Below are 18,094 nucleotides of genomic sequence, written 5' to 3'. Positions count from 1 at the left end.
TATACCTTATATATCCTCGACACTGGAGGCGTCCAGTCAGTGATAGGATGACCACTCGTCGGTGATGTCGTACCCTGAATCGTGTTTCAGGTAGGGGTTGGACTAGATGGCCTGATGAGAGGTCCCTTCCAACCCTGAGATTCTATAATTCTGTAATTTAAAGAAAAATTCTTAATTTTTTTTTTTTTGACTTAGCTCAGTGCCTTGCCCATCGTAGGTGTTCAATAAATTCTGGTTGCTTAATTATTATCGTTACTGATTACCGCTAATCAGCATTCTCTGCTTTGTTCTAGGAGCTCATGTTCTCTGGCAGCAGTAGAACGGACAGGCTCCGCTCAAGGGAGTGAATCTGAATTGTTTGCTTAGTCTCTGGGTCAGGGGGTGAACACTCCTATGAGGTAACCCTGGCCTGCGACTGGCCTCTTCTCCCCCTCGGTGAAGCAATGGGCCAGAAAATCTCAGGGAGCATCAAATCCGTGGACGTACGTGAACCTCCCTACCAATCGGTGAAGCGAGACCTAAGGGGCCCCGACTTCTGCCGGCCGGCCCGCCTGGACCTGCTCTTAGATATGCCCCCAGCCCGGGCGGAGGTCCAGCACCAGCACGCCTGGAATCCCGAGGACCGCTCGCTGAACATCTTCGTGAAGGAGGACGATCGGCTGACCTTCCACAGGCACCCCGTGGCCCAGAGCACAGACTGCATCCGAGGGAAGGTGGGCCATGCCCGAGGACTCCACGTGTGGCAGATCCACTGGCCCACCCGGCAGCGGGGTACCCATGCCGTGGTGGGGGTGGCCACCGCCGAGGCCCCGCTGCACTCGGTGGGCTACACGGCGCTCGTGGGCAGTAACAGCGAGTCCTGGGGCTGGGATCTAGGACGCAACAGACTTTACCATAATTGTAAGAACCAGCCCGGCGTGACCTACCCTGCCTTCTTAGAGCCAGATGAGGCATTCGTGCTTCCAGATTCTCTACTAGTAGTTTTGGACATGGACGAGGGCACGCTCAGTTTCATTGTGGACGGACAGTATCTCGGTGTGGCCTTCCGGGGGCTGAAGGGGAAAAAACTCTACCCAGTTGTGAGTGCTGTTTGGGGCCACTGTGAGATCACAATGAGATACATTAATGGACTTGATCGTAAGTATTCTTTCTCATTTTCCTCCTTATGTTAAAGCCTGGGTCATTTCACTAAGGGGAAGGGCAGTGCCTTAAATTGAACTTTCTTCTTCTCCCAGTGCCTAGCCCAGACCATACCGAGTTGGATACCTTACTCGGGTGCTTAACAAATGTCTGTCGTCTTTGTGTTTGCAGCTGTTTATTGAAGTAGGCGTCAGTAACCAAACTGAATTTCTATTTTCATGAACCTGTGTGCATATTAATTCATAAAGAGTAATGGATAGAGAACTGGCTTAATGTTAAGTCAAACCCAGGGCCAAATCCTACCTCTGGCTCTAGCACATCTTTCCTATGTGATTCTGGGCAAGTTTAAGAAAATAAATTACCAAATAGTTGCTGACCTGTGCTAGTGAAAGGAATTTCCACACTGTGAGTTAGTTCTCTACTTTAGAAAAATCATAGATCTTTCCAAAAAAAGTCTAACATAATATTGTAAGAAGAATCATAGATCTGCACTCTATTGCAAAATATTAATAACATGGAAGTAGGTTTTGAACAACAATACATGTAAAACCCAGTGAAATGGCTCATTGGCCACAGGAATGGGGAGAGAAGGGGGAGGGAAAGAACAGGAATCATGTAACCATGAAAAAAAGCTCTAAATTAATTAAATAAATTTAAATTTTTTGAAAAGAATCATAGATCTGTAGCTGGAAGGGACTTCAGAGGCCATCTTGTCCATGCCTTTCCTTTTATAGATGAGGAAACTTGGGCTTAGAGACACTTAAAACCATTCAGTCAATAAACATGTATCTAGAGCTTAATGTATGCCAGGAGTAGTCCTAAGTTCTGGGGATAGAAGTAAAAGCAAAAACAGTTCCTGTCCTCAAGGAACTCACATTCTATTTTTTTTTTAATTTTGAATATTTTCCCATATTTACATGTTTCATGTTCTTTGTCTCTACCCCAAACCCCCCTAACCCTTCTTAGCCGATACACAATTCTACTGGGTTTTACGTGTATCATTGATTAAGACCTAATTCCATATTATTGATAGTTGGGCTAGAGTTATCATTTAGTGTCTTTATCCTCAATAATATCTCCATCAGCCCATGTGTTCAAGCAAATGTTTTTCTTCTATATTTCTACTCCCACAGTTCTTCCTCTGAATGTGGCTAGTTTTCTTTCTCATAAGTCCCTCAGCCTTGCTCTGGATTCTTGCATTGCTGCTAGCAAGGAACTCACATTCTAATTGAAGACACCACAAGAAAATAACTGTACATTTAAGATCTATATCAGTATATGTTAAAAGTAATCATCGAGGGAAGGCACTAGCAATTGGCCAAACTGGGAAAGTCTCTCTAATAGAAGGTAGGATTTGAGCTGAGTCTTAAAAGAATGCCAAGAAAACTAGAAGGAAGAGCAGGAGAAAATAGTGTAGGCATGAGGGATAGCCATGAAAATGTAGAGTCAGGAAATAGAGCGTTATGTGTGAAGAATAACAGGTAGATCCTTGTAATGTAGCTCAATTATACAGTATAAAAGGAAGTAAAGGACAAGCAGACAGCAAAGGTGGGAAGGGACCATTTCATAAAGGGCTTTAAATGTCAAATATAAAGTTTTATATTTGATCCTGGAGGCAACCACTGGAGTTTACTGAGTGTATGTGGGATGGGCAGAGGGAGCCGTGGTCTAACCTGCGATTTAGAAACACTTCCTTGACAGTTTTGTGGGAGTATCAGAGTAGAAAGGAAGGAAGGAAACATATATATGATATACCTACTATCTGTCTGTATTATGCTAATTAATTTACAAATATTACCTTAGTTGATCCTCACAACACCCCTGGGAGGTGGATACTTATTTGTATCCAGAAGGTAGATGTGATTATCTCAATTTTACAGCAGAGGAAACTGAGGGAGACAGAATAAGTGATTAGCCCAAGGTCACACAGCTAGTAAGTATGAAAGGCCCCATTTAAAGTCAAGTTTTTCATTTTTCCAAATCCCGAGCTTTAGCCACTGTACTTCCAAGTAGGAACAGACTTGAAACAGGGAGACCTAGTAAAAGTGTTTAGATGAGAGGGGTTGAGGACCTGTGGTGGAATAGTTGCCCTGGGAATGAAGAGAAAGGGAAAAATATGAGAGATTCGGTGAGGGTAGAAATTACAAGGTATGACAACAGATTGGATATGTTGGCCAAGTGCTAGTGAGGACTTGAGGAAGATGCTGAAGTAGCAAACTTAGGTGACTGGAAGGATGATGGAACCTTTGACAGTAAATAGAAAACTTGAAGATTTGAATCCAAGTCTCCTGACTCCAGGGTCAGCATTCTTTCCTCTATATCACAGCACTTCATGACAACACAAAAGAAAAACAACTGCTTGAACACGTGGGTAGATGCAGACATGATTTGGGAAATAAACTCTAAACGACCACCCTAGTACAACTATCAATAATATGGAAACAGGTCTTGATGGATGACACATGAAGAAACTAGTGGAAATGCATGTCAGCTATGATGGAGGGGGGAGGTATTGAGGAGGAGAGAGTAAGAACATGAATAATGAATCATGTAACCATGGAAAAAATTTTTTCCTAAAAAATAAAATAAAATAAAATCTAAAAAAAGAAGAAGAAAATACTTCTGAGGATCCTGCGAGAGGTAGATAGTATAAGTATTACCATACTCATTTTACACAGGAGGAAATCGAGGTTTTTCTCTGTTAAGGGATTTGTCCTTAGTAAATACTTATCCTAGTAAGTTGCAGAACTAAGAATCAGACCTGATTCCAAGCCTGGCTTCCATTTACTAACATCAAGTTATGTAACATTATATGCCTTCATCCCTGGTTTGAATCAACTAATTTGTCCATCAATGAGCATTTACTGAGCACTTATTGTTAAGTGTCTAGTTTGGTGTTAGCCCTATGACAGAATTAATCAATGATAAGATAATGGTACTTTCTTTGAAGGAATTTATTCTCCAGAAAGGAAGAAGGAAAGAAAGAAGCATTTGTTAATAATAGCTAAAAGCTAGCACTTTTATCGCTTTTAGTATGCGCTAAGCAATTTACAATGCTCTTATTTGTTCTCCAATGGTAGGTGCTACTATTTTTTCCCATTTTACATCTGAGGAAACTGAGGCAAAGAGTGGTTAAGTGACCTGCTAAGGATTATACAGCTAGTAATTAGCATCCAGGGCTGGATTTGACTCCTAGTTGTGTTACCCTGGGCACTTAACCCTGTTTGCCTCGGTTTCCTCGGTTTCCTCAGCTGTAAAATGAACTAGAGAAGGAAAAGGCAAACTATTTCAAAATTTTTCCTCAAAAAACCCCAAAACCAAACAAACCCAAAAGGGGGTCACAAAGAGTCAAACCTGACCAAAAAAAAAAAAAATACTGAATTCTTTCTGACTCCAGGGCCAACCCTCTATATGTCAGGCATTGTGCTAAGCCCTGTGGATACAAATGCAAGCAAAAAACATTATTATTATTATTATTATTATTATTATTATCAAGCAGTTTACATTCTAAGGCAGGAAGGTAATACTCAAAGAGAGTTGAAAATCTGAGGGGAAAGAGGGAAGGTGGGGGGGGGGGGAATGCCAAAGCATGACATTGAAGTCTAGAAAGTCAGGAACAAGGACAAGAGGAGACACTATTAAGACCAAAATTGTTGGCTCCATTAAGAGAGACAAGATGGACTGAATGAGGGAGGGGATAGTTTTCTTATAGCATTCTCTGGTTAAGTCACATCTGGAAATTTTTGTGTTCAACACCGAGTACTGCATTTTAAGGGCATGAATAAGCTAAAGATTATCCAGTGGAGAATAATCATGGATGGAACCTTGGCATGAGGGATCATGCCATAAGATCAGTCAGCTAAAGGAGCAGGGAGTGTTTACTATGGGGAATAATCTTAAGGGACACAGGGCAAGCATTCAGGCCTTTGAAGGGTTGTCATATGGAAGGGAGAAAATAGGTTTGATTGCAGAACTAAGAACACTGGGTGGAAGTGGGAGGAAGGCAGATTTGACTCAGTAAGGAAAATCTTTCTAACTATAAGAGCTTTCCAAAAGTGGAATGAATTGCTTAAAAGGATAATAAATAGGTCCTGTGTCTCTAGAAGTCTTCAAAAGAAAAGGAATGTAGAGAAAAGGACTGGATTTTGATTGTTTCTGCCACTAACTTCTTTTGTGATCTTGGATAAGTCACAACTCCTGAATTTTTGTTGCCTCATTTACATGTGTGTATATAAACAATTGTATATGTTATATTATAAATTATTATTATTATGCATCATATATAATAATGATTTTATTTTCAGTTTGGAATCGTCTCCATTCTTCACCTCTTGAAGGAAAGAAAAACAGAACCTAATACAAACATGTATAGTTGTGCACCAAATTCCCACAATCTGTAGTTGGAATCTTATCAGTTCTCTATCTGGAGGTAGTTAGCATGTCCTTTGGTATTATGGGTGGTCATTGTGTTAATCATTTACTTAGACTTAGTCTTTAAAGGCTTTTTAAATTTTATTTTTTATTATTTTTTTATTTTTATTTTTCCAATTTACAAACATTTTTTCTGAACTTTGATTAAAAAAAGAAAACTCTTATAAGAATAATATTTATAGTGTTGTTATTACTGCATAAGTTGTTTTCCTGGTTTTGCTCGCTTCCCTTTGCATCAGTTCATAAAAGTCTTTCCAAGTCTTAAAACCACCACCATTATTATTGCACAATAGTATCCCATTGCATTCATATAGTGTAACTGATGGGTATCCCCTTTGTGTCCAGTTTTTCGACACTACAAAAGTAATTGCTACAAATATTTTTGTATATGTGAGTCCTTTTCATCTTTCTTTGATCTCCTTGGTGTATAAATCTAGTAGCAGTATTACTGGATCAAAGGGTATATACACAGTTTAATAGCTTTTTGGGCATCTTTCCAAATTGCTTTTCACAATGTTTGAACTTGTTCACAACTTCACCAACAGTGCATTACTGTACCTGTTTTCTCACAAACCCTCCTGCATTTGTCATTTTCCTTTTCTATCACTTAGCCACTCTGATGGGTATGAGGTGATACCTCAGAGTTGCTTTAACTTGCATTTCTCAAATTATTATTGATTGAGAGCATTTTATGTGGATTTTGAATAGCTCAGATTTCTTCCTCTAAAAACTGCCTATTAATATTTATTTGACCATTTGTCAAGTGGAGAATGGCTCTTATTCTTGTAAATTAGACCCAGTTCTCTATATGTCTTAGAGATAAAATCTTTATCAGAGAAATTTGCTGCAAAGATTTTTTTTCTCAGTTTCCTTATTAGTTGCATTGGCTCTTTTTGTGCTAAAACTTTACATTTTCTGCAAAGTTATCCATTTTACTTCTTCTGAATCTGTCTTCTGTTTGACCATGAACTGTTCCCCATCCAGTTATCTGACATGTAATTTCTCTCATGTTTCCATTGCTTATGATACTACTTTTTATGCCTTAACTCATGGTATGTGGTGTGAGATGTTAGTCTGTGCCTAGTTTCTGCCACACTACTTTCCAGTTTTCCCAGTAGTTTTTGTCAAATAGTGAGTTCTTGCCCTAGTAGCTGACATCTTTGGGCTTATCAAGCTTCTGTATATTGTACACTTAACCTGTTCCATTGACAAATCGTTCTTATTTCTTATTTAGAATCAAGTTGTTCTGATGATAATGACTTTGAGATCTAGTTCCTAATAGGCTTTCTATTCCTTGCCCTTCCCTCTACTACAGCTCATCTCCCCAGCAAAAACATACACATACACACACATGCATGCGCACCCACATACACACAGAGGCTCACATTTTCAGTATTGACCACTAATGAATATCAAATTGTTGATCACAAAACCATAGATTGACAGTGCTAGAAAATAAATTGATCATCTTGTCAAAGCCTCTCATTTTATAGATAAGGAAGCTGAGACCTTGGTATGTTCTGAGTCAGATAGGTAGCAGAACCAAGATTAGAACCTAGGTTCCCTGACTGCCTGCATTCTTTAGTAACCTTGGAAGAAATTACATTTCTCTGGATGGGGAACAGTTCAAGACCAAACGAAAGGTAGAGAGGTTCTTAGGAGGTAAAATGGATAACTTGTTATAGAAAACTAAAAGTTTTTGCCCAAACAAAATCAATGCAACTAAGCTGGAAACTGAGTGGGAAAAAAGTCTAGATGGCATAATGGACAGAACACTGGGCCTGGAGTGAGGATGACCTGAGTTCAAATCTTACCTCAGAAACTTACTAGCTGTGTGACCCTGAGCAAGACACTTAACCTTGTTTGCCTCAGTTTTCATATCTGTCAAATCAGCTGGAGAAGGAAATGGAGTATCTTTGCTAAGAAAATCAAGATTCAAGAAGTCAAGAAGAGTCACCACAGGACTGAAAAATGACTAAACAACAATCTCTGACTCCAAGTCTTGTATTCTTTCCCCTAATTCTTCCATTATTACTGGTTAGTCACATTTAGCATCATATATATGTGTGCCTTTAATGGCGGCAGTCATTAATTAATCATCATGGCACCTTCAGTTACAATTCAGAGACATCAGTTCCAAGAAAAATACAGACATTCCTAAAATCAGATGCGTAATTGGCAATACTTCTTACTTAAAACTTTTCTCTGACAGAATCAAAAAGCTTTTCAACTGAGTGTAGAAGGGTCAAATTAGAAGGGGGTTCACATTGGACAATAACGCATGCTCAATGTAGTTTCCCTAATAGAATGTAAGCTCCTTCAGGGCAGGAACCATATTTTTGCTTTACCTTTTCTCCTCAGATTTTTAGAATGGTATTTGGCACCTTAATAAATGTTATTTGACTCACTGACATAAATTATTTTGAATCTATGCTGGAATTCACCTTAGTTGTTGATTTACCCTTTTATGCAGTATCAGGTTGCTCAACTTTCAGGTCCATAGCCAAGTTGCTGATGAAGTTTTAGCCAGAATTATTTCTGTGTTCAGGAGAGAAATTCCTAAGCTCCCCCCACCCCTTCTTGCCTTTGATTCTCTGGTGGTTGGATAGAGAAAGGTCATGATGCCAAATGGGTGATAGGGTAAATTCACTTAACTGTTCATTGGCCTCATTAAGTGAGTGTGGTGCCTATGTACAGCCTGGCTTGGGGGAGGTATTTGGGGGGAGTCTTCCTACAATGCAATAGGAAAAATGTGGCCTCTTCTCTTAAATAGTTGGGACTCACAGGGGAAAATTCAGCCTGTTGAGTAAGTTTAGCAGTATGAATTCAGGGTAATTGTGGCATAGCAGAATCAAAACTTTAGAGTTAAAAGAGACTTTGGGGCAGCTAGTTGGCTCAGTGGATAGAGCAACAGGCCTAGGTTTAAATGTGGCCTCAGACACTTCACAGCTGTGTGACCTTGGGCAAATTATTTAACTCCATTTGCCTTGCTCTTCTGTCTTAGAGAGTTTTTTTAAAAATGACTTCAGAAGCTATGTATGTTTATTTTTAAAAAAAATCATAAACAAAATGTGGCAGTTAGATGGCACTGTGGTTATGGGTACTAGATTTGGAGGTTAAGATCTGAGTTCAAATCCCCCCTCAGATACTTCTTAGCCGTATGACTTGAAGTCCCTTAACCTCTATGATATTGGAAATTTGGGAGTCCTTGAACTAATTTTGAGGTCCCTGATCTAAACTTCCTGTGAACATTTAGGTCTCTTTCAAACTACATTTCCCATGATCCAACTGGTTATAAGACAGTTACATAATAACGTAAACAGCAGGATAAATAGTGAGTGCCTGGGTTGGTACTTCCTTTTTTCTACCTTGGGAGCAGGAGCCAGGATAGGAGGAGGAGGCAACAGGGCACAACTTTCAAACTGACTCTTAACAGGCATGTGGCTTTATTTTTCTAATGGATACCAATAAATCCTTTAAAACTATAATATTTTTAAATCTATCCTTTTATATCTATTTTCTTCTTAAACATCTCTTAACCTCAGTTTCCCTATATGTAAAATGGGGATAAAATAGTGCTTCACCTCAGAGGGTTATTGTGAAGATTATAAATATGAAAAATGATAAAGGCTGGTATAATAATATAAATTAGTATTTTAATTAAAGCCATGTTGATAAAGTTATCAGACCACGCGCTTGTAAGCATTCAAAACTGTCGCCCTCGCCATTACTGTCTCCTGTTTGCTAGCCAAGAGCCTACTGGCCAAGAGACCACTCCCTCCTAACCCAGGAGATTATAAACCCTCTCTGCCTCCCCACGCCCAAAGACCCGGAAACGGAAACCAGTTAGACCATGTTGGATCACGGGAAATGTAGTTTTGATACATTTCCCATGTCCATAGAAATATATACACTTTTAGATGGCATTCCCCAAATTTCACTTTTACAAGATCAAATGAGATAGTATATATGTAGCATTTTACAAACCTTCAAGTACTCAATATAAACTTCTATGTCAGCTATTATGTTAGACCTGAAAGAGACCTTAAAAACCATTTGGTCCAACCATCCCATTTATAGATACAGCCCCCAGAGAGGTAAAACAATTTACTTCAGATTCCCGAGTCTCATTCAGCTTCATTTAATCGAACCCCAAATCTTCTATGCCAGGGGCCAGCAACTTTTTTGACCGTGAGAGCCATAAACGCCACATTTTTTAAAATGTGATTTTGTGAGAGCTGTACAGTGCTCACAGTGCGTGCTCCTGTAACAGCGCCTGAAAAAACATTGACATTATGGCTCCTGCAGAAAGAGCCGTATCTGGCCCTCAAAAGAGCCAGATATGGCTCAAGAGCCATACGTTGCCAACCCCTGTTCTATGCTATCCTGCATAAGGATTAGGTGGCAGAAATTCTATAGAAGAGAATGTGTGGTGAAGATTAGAACCCAGAGTTAGACCTCTGTCTCTGCAGATGGTGGCAGCATTAATTTAGTGCCTGCAGACCAAAGGACCAGTTTAGGGGAAGAACTGGGGTTTGGGGAGTCACATTTCTTCAACATGAGGTCTGCTGCCTAAGTTTAGAAATGAAATGTGCCTGACAAAAAGTGTAACTATGTCATTTTTTATCTGAGAAAGAATAGGCAAAATCAAATGGGAATTTTCTCCTCAGTTGTTATGTCTACAACCATCTCCAGAGTGCTGAGGCTGGAGAGATTTCAATCCACATAGACTTAAAATAGTTCTGAAAAGGTTAGCCCTTAATCACTGCTTTCTAGAACCCAAATTATTTGATCTATTTGCAAAACAACAAATATTCATTGATTATGAATACAAAATGCCTATATACTCAGGTAATGAATTTTATCCCTCCACCCAGCTCAACATATATTTTCCAAAGCTTTCAGATGAGTACAAAACTCCAGACTATTCTGAAAAAATTCATTTGCCAAAAGACAGCCCCCAAATTTGTTATGAATCAAGCCCAAACATATTCCTACCAAAAAAAATAGAAAATTTAATAAACACTGTAATTACCCAGGTTATTTTTGTCATTTAGTTGTTTCAGTTGTATCTGAGTCTTCATGACCACATTTAGGGTTTTCTTGGCAAAGATATTGGAATGGGTCATTTTACAGATGAGGAAACTGAGACAAACAAAGTTAAGTTGTCTGGGGTCACATAACTAGAAAGTATCAGAGGCAATATTTGAACTCAGGAAGATGAGTCTTCCTGACCACTAGGCCCAGCTCTCCATCCATTACACTACCTGGCTGACTTAATTATCTTTGGACCCATTTCAAAGCATGTCATAGTAAATATTCCTATTTATTTATGAAGCTGTAAGATCTGTTGAGAGTCCTCCCTACTTGTAAGGTTATGAGGTCTTTAGAGACAATATGTTGACTGTACTGTCTTTTTCTCAATGTTTTGAAAGCCAAAGCTTCATTGTCTTTCAGCGTTCCAATTTTTTTTTTATAATGCAATTGTGCTCACCCCAAAGACAGGGAATGCTTGCATAACCATGTCCAGAGTCAAGGGTGGTCTCTTATCTCTTAGCAGTTTATTAATATAATAAACAAAAATTCTTGAAAATCTTTACTTCTTTCTCATCTGAGAGTGGCTTTAATCCAAGTCATGCTGCCTCTGGTACACACTAAGATCTTGGGAGCCTCTGTAATTGCCAGAAACCTTTTCCTAGAAGGAGTTTGCATGGAGCTCAACTTCATAACATACTGAGTAATCACTTAAGTCAACAGAGAGTAGGAACACGTATGGACCGTGATGCTTAATGGGATGAGCGAGGTGTCTGCTTGTGACCTTTAGGCTGTTAATGGTACATACAAACAGCCCATCAGGACTTGAGGGGGCTCATAAAAGGGAGTTAGTGGTTGTCTATACAGTGTTGTAAGAGGACTGGCAAAAGGCACTTTTGCTTAAAAAAGAAGAAAAAAAACAACTTTCTATCAACTTCCTCACCTAGTTAGGAATAGATAGGACGCCTATCATACATCTATCCAAAGAAATCTCTTTTTTAAGCTAAATTTGCCAATTTCCTTTACCTTTTTTTTTAATATGACAATTTCCAGATCCCTCATTATCCTGGTTGCCCATCTCTGGCACATGTTCCAACTTGTTAATGACCCTTTTGTAATGTGGGGCCAAGAACTGAAAATAATACTTCAGATTCCATCTGACCAGCCCAGACCAGAGTGGAATGATGACCTGCTTTATTCTGGAAGTTATACTTCTATTGATGCAACTGGAGTATTTAGTAACTTTATTAGAATACACATTTCTTTGTCATTGATTATCATGAACTTCTGATAAACCATGTCTTTCTCTTTTTATATATATAATTTTTAAAGCTTATATGTAGGAATTTATGCTTAACTATATTAACATTTATCTTGCTGGTTTTGGTCTTATTGTTCTAGCCCCTCAGGATAATCTTGGATCCTGAGTCTATTATCTATTATCTCTCCATCTCTTCTTTGCATCATCCACGTTTTTAAATTTAAATTTTATCTATATTTTCAAGTCATCCATTTATCTGAAAAATTGTCTTTTTTATATGAAATCACTTGAATTATGTAGAATAAAGGAGGGCCAATAAAAAAAAAAAACTCTGGCAATGTCACTAAAGACCTTTTTCCTTGAATTAATCTTTTTTCTATAGTTGTTCAAACATTCACATACACACCTGAATGTTATCATCCAAACCACATCTCTGTCTTATCTACAAGGATACCAGTATAAACAGGGCAAAGATCCAGGTCACAGTAAGGCTCCAGTATGGCAATATGGCAAAAGTGGTTCAATGAATCATATTCACCCTGAAAATAGTATTGAACGTGTATTTTGAATCAGTGTTCTTGGATGATTCTATCAATTATCCAAGTGGTTATTGAGATGATGACTCAGCAGTATAAGCTGATATACAGCCAGGCTCTCTGTTTTTTAATGAAGGCAGAAGAGAACTTTCTGTCAGTTTCCAAGGACATCCACTCATTTCTGTAATCATTTCCCACGTATGATACCAAATTCACAATGCTCATTTATCAAGATCAATTATTTGTTCATGTCTAGAAATGGTCCTTGGGAAAATGAGTCTTATGCACATACAAGAATGTGCACTCGACACACACACACAGACACAATTCCCCTCAAAACCTCCCCTCTTCCTAATTTCCCTTTTATCATTAGAGAGTACCATTAGGAAGATTACTTCCTAATCACCCAGGCTTGAAACCTAGGCATCCTCCCCGACCTCTCATTCTTATTTCCCATATCCAATCATTTGCCAAGTTCTGTCACCTTTGCCTTCATGACATCTCTCACATACCTCCCACCATTTCCCTCCATCACCCTATCCCTGGACTGTAGGCTGTAGCTTGCTCGTTAGTCTCACTGCTATGTCCCCTTCCATAACCAGACATCTTAGTACCTTTCCAGCCTTCTAACACCTTATTTATTCCTCTCCTATGCTCTATACTCCAAGGACTGAAGCTTCTTTGTTATTCCTCCCACAAGATACTCCTTTCTCCCAGTTTTAGGCTTTTTTTACTAGCTATTCCCCATGCCTGGAATTCCTTCCCTCTTCTTCTCTGTCTTCTGACTTCCCTGATTGCCTTTTAATTCTCAATAAAATTTCCACTTTCTATAAAAAGCCTTTCCTAGGCTTCCTTAACCTAAGTATTTTCCTTTTAAGATCATCTTCAAATACTCCAAGAATTTGGGAATATTAGGTTCAGTTGTTCAGTCATGCCTGACTCTCTGTGACCCCATTTTGGAGTTTTCTTAGAAAAGACACTAGAGTGGTTTGCTATTTCGTTCTCTAGTTTATTTTATGGATGAGAAACTGAGGCAAATAGGGTTAAGTGACTTGCCTAGGGTTCTCAACTAGTAAATATCAGAGGTCAGATTTGAACTCATGAAGATGAGTCCTCCTGATTCCCAGCCCAGTGCTCTCTGTCCACTGCATCTCCTAGCTGGCCATTAGACCTGTAAGAGCATTTAGAAACCATTACATTTAATCCTTTTTACTCATGAGGAACCCGATGACCAGAGAAAATGACTTCCCATGGTCATGCAGCAAATTATTGGCAAAGATGTGACTAGAAATCAGTTCTCCTAACTCTAAATTCAGTACTCTTTCCACTATACTACACAGAGAACAGCTAAGAAATTATATGACAATACTATATGCTAATATTTTTTTAAACCTTTACCTTTTGTTTTAGAATTGATGCTAAATATCAATTCCAAGGCAGAAAAGCTGTAAGGGCTAGGCAATTGGAGCCAAGTGACTTCCCTATGGTCACACAGCTGGAAAGTATCTGAAGTCAGATTTGAACCCAGGACCACCCATTCCCAAGCCTGGCTCTCCATCCACTGAACCACCTAGCTGGTCCCCACGCATTATTAATCTTTATGGAATTTGTGCCATAAAAGTTCAGGAAAAGGAAGATGGACTCGTGTGGATTGGAGCACTATAAATGACTTTGTGGATGCAGTAAGATTCAACCTATGCAGGAGAACTAAAAATTCCATAACCTGCTGTTTAGGGTCCACCAAATTACTCTCCACACTCCATAATTCCTCTCATATCATTTCTCAGAATCACAGAATCTCAAAGCTCTTCTCTACCAACACATGCCCCATAGTTTTTCAGAACCCAGCTTAACTATGATCATTCCTTTATTCAGCAATAATGTATTCTTTCTCTTTTTAAATAAATTGTTACTTATCTCTTGGGTTTTTTACAAAATTTCCAAAATTTCCCCCATTATCCCTCCCGACTTCCAGAGAGCCTTCTCATTTAACTACTATTTTGAAAGGGGGAAGAGAAATCAACACTATTGATTAATGCATCAAAAAAGCTGGAATGGGGGTAGCTGGGTGGCTCAGTGAATTGAGAGCCAGGCCTAGAGATGGGAGATCCTGGGTACACATCTGGCCTCAGACACTTCCTAGCTGTGTGACCCTGGGCAAGTCACTTAACCCTCTTCTGCCTTGGAACCAATACATGGTATTGATTCTAAGACAGAAGGTAAGGGTTTAAAAAAAGAAAAAAAGCTGGAATATATGCTATGTATCAACCTTGTAGACCTCCCATCTCTGCAGAGGGATGATATGTGTGTATAGGGGGGGTGACTTCTCATATCTCTTTTGGAGCCATCCTTGTTTTTCGTAATTTTGCAACATTCACTTTCAATTGCTTTGCGGTTGTGCTTTCCATTTAAATCATGTAATCATTGTTGGTATTGTTTTCTTGGCTCTGTTTATATCACTGCATCATTTCATATAAATCTTTTCATGCTTCTGTATTAATTATATCTGTTATTTCCTACAGCATAGCAATATTCCCTTACATACATGTGCCACAATATTTATAGCAGCACCATTTGTAACTACAAAATATTAGTAACAAAATAATCATGTTCCTTATCATACATCTGTTGATGGAATGCTTTCAAGGGTGTGAGAGTGTGTGTGTGTGTTTTCTTTCCAGGTAGATCATAAATTTGTTAAAGGCAGAAATTGTATCTTTTCTGTAATGTTCCTCTTTCCCTATAATTCCAACTCATCATGTCCAATACAAGGTTTTAGAACTTGGTCAGACATCAAAGATGCTGAGACCATCCACTACATCCTGGGCTATTGCCAGTCATCTTGACTTTTGTCTTGCCACTGGACTTCGATAACTCTGAAAAGAGAGAGTGAGGCTAATAACTTTGTGCAATGTGGCCTCACTTAAATCCAATCCCCCTGTAGGTGAAGATATCAGACCATGATTTCATTGGTCCTCTTCAAAAATGAAGGACAACTAATTATAAAAATTAATATCAAAATACTCCAAGTATTATATTTTATAAAAATAACTAGAAGCAAAAGGAAAATAATAGCCTCAGTAAAGAAAGACACTTCCTGGGACTGCACATGAGGGGGCCACAAGAGCCCAGAGAACTGCCAGCAAGAGAGAGCGAGGGTGGGGCTTGACACAAGCATGCAGCTTGGGGTGAAAAGGAAGGGGATGATGGGTAATGTAGTTTAGTGGGTACAAAATTTCTGTTTATACACAATAACAACAAATTTTTAGAGATCCATAAATGTCTTCTGGATTCAAATTATCAAGCACGATGAAGAAAGGATGTGGCTAGTCATTTTCTGAAATGAGAAAGGTCTCTCGACCATCTGGGAGCTCCTCATGGGGTCACCGAGTTCTTAGAAAGCCTGTGGACAATAGCATTTGAGCTGGATATACAGAAAAAATAAGATTCCTGAGCAGGATAAGAAAGATGGTGTGATGACAGCTGTGTTTTCGAAAGATTATCCTGGCAGGATAAATTGGAAGGTGGGGCAAATGGAGGCTGGGAGGCCAGGTGGGGCTGTTATAATCCAGGTGTGATGTGATGAGACCTAAAGGCTGGGAGACCAGGGTGGTGACAGAAAAGTAATAGGAATGTGGGTGGTTTGGATGAGGCAAGATTTGTGGAAAGACAAAAGCATTAACTTTCATTCTGTAATTTCAGCAAGAATTTCTAAAGAAGAGCTGATTAAAGTAATCCTTTAGGTAAACCTAAAATAAGCAAGGGACTTACTTTAATGGACCCATGATCTCATCATTTCCAATCACATCCAACCCATACCTTCTCATCCCCTGTGTTGATTCTTGTTCAGGTCTTGCCAGAAATCTCTAATAGAGGGTCTGCCCAATGCATTGGAGCCTACCCCTGAACCTTTTGATATGTCATGTATGCTAGTGTAGTACTCGAATGTCTCTCTGTTATCTCTTACCCTTAAAATATTACAAGCCCATACGTCCATTTCTGGTGACGTGTCCTAGATAATGTGTTTAAGAAGGAATTTGGGAATGACCTAATCTTCATTTCACCGAAAAAGAAAGTGAGGCCCATTTAGTGACAGAGTGGAACTTTGAACCTCTATCTTTTGATTCCAGGGTCCTCATTAAAAATGGGCATATGCTTGGACCCCTTCAAAATGCATATAAAATCTAATCTTTGGCTGTTGATGAGTATTCTAAATTTGACTCTGGTTGGATCTTAGCCCCCCATCAACTGCTAGTATTGTTGACTTTCCTAAGAATATAGTTTAATAACTCTTAAAGTCATAAAACCTGGCACCCTCAGGAACTGCATTTCTTTAATCTCTGCTCCAAACCCCAGAAATTCTGATAAATGCAAATGAATCTACACTAAAGAAAATACTTGCAAAGCAAATGGAATTATCATCAAAATTGCAGTAGGAATGCTTAAATGGCTTGTGAACAGACTTTCTTAGCATTTTTGAGTGGTGTTTGAGCTGCATCTAAACAATCAATGGACTGATTACTGATGAATCTTCTCTTTAAATTGCTTTCAGAGTAAACTTGAGCTATTACATGTGCTAGAAAATAATAACGGTATTTATAAAACTTCAGGTTTACTCTATAATACCAAATTTTATGAAAAGTTATCAAATCTTCAAAGTGAATATTTAATGATCTGCTTTCTTGGGATACAATTCAGCTAAGTAAGAACGGGCTTACAAGATTTGGACCATGCCTAGATTTCACACTAGCACTTCATTATATTAGATAAGACGACCTTCTATAAATAGAGATGCACTCTAAGTCTCCAGGGAAAGCCTGTTGGGGAAGACAGACCTGCTTGTTTCAAAGCAAATGCCGTACTGCCATGTGTCCAAGGAATTATCCGACGGACAGCATATGGTGTCTTTCGATCTTTCCTGATCTTCCCAGCACTGTTCATCACAAGCACATGATTGAAATATGGAGCAGCAGGAGGGAAATAGCTTTCTCGGGAGAGAAAAGTTATTCCTTGACGTTGGATTAATTTCAAGAAAACAGTGCTTTAAGTTAATCTTAGGAGCCAACTGCCTAATCACAGATTTCCCCCCACTGATGTTTTTCTCTTTCAGAATGGATTTGGGGGGGGATGCTTAGTTTTGCTGTGGGTATTTATTATCTGAGTTAATTACAACTTTGTCTTCATAACTATGGTACTTTTAAGCAACATGCTTTGTTTTCGTATCCTTCCTAGAGTTTGGGGATTAGTTTGTTAAGCTCTTAAAATGCTGGTCTATAGGGTGAAACTTTTATTTATTTAGTGAAACTTCAGAAACAGCTCTTCAGGAACAGTAGCACTTTTCCTTTTTGTGACTACATTGAGGGTACCATAGACAAAATGCTGGACCCTAGACAGAAAGGCTTGGGTTCAAATCCCAGCCCTGATGCTTACTAGTCATATAGGCTTAGGTGAGTCACAATACCTGAATGCCTGAAGCAGTTTCAGAAGACTTATTTACTAGGGAATTAGCATAGTACAGTGGGAAAATCATTAAGATTTAGCCCCAATGAGAAAAATTATGAGATTTAGCATCAAAGAACTTGGGTTCAAGTCCCATCTTTGCCACTTACTACCTGTGTGGCCTTGAGCAAGTTATATCTAACTTGTGCAAATCTTGGGTTTCCTTATCTACAACATAAAGCAGTTTCTAGTT

At 38.9% G+C, this 18,094-nt stretch overlaps 1 protein-coding gene across 1 annotated transcript in view; it reads left to right on the top strand.

Annotated features, from left to right (window-relative positions):
* The first annotated feature begins 443 nt into the window (after positions 1–443).
* The window catches only part of SPSB4 (splA/ryanodine receptor domain and SOCS box containing 4), a 118,908-nt gene continuing 101,257 nt past the window's right edge, over positions 444–18,094 (top strand). The window contains exon 1 of the mRNA XM_044669980.1: positions 444–1,137. Within this exon, the coding sequence (XP_044525915.1) occupies positions 444–1,137 (694 nt within the window). The remainder of the gene's footprint in view (positions 1,138–18,094) is intronic.

Source organism: Gracilinanus agilis, chromosome 3 (genome assembly GCF_016433145.1).
Source record: "Gracilinanus agilis isolate LMUSP501 chromosome 3, AgileGrace, whole genome shotgun sequence".
In the NCBI taxonomy this organism is placed as follows: domain Eukaryota; kingdom Metazoa; phylum Chordata; class Mammalia; order Didelphimorphia; family Didelphidae; genus Gracilinanus; species Gracilinanus agilis.
The sequence above is the reverse complement of the archived record's forward strand: the minus strand, read 5'-3'. Positions and strand labels throughout refer to the sequence as shown.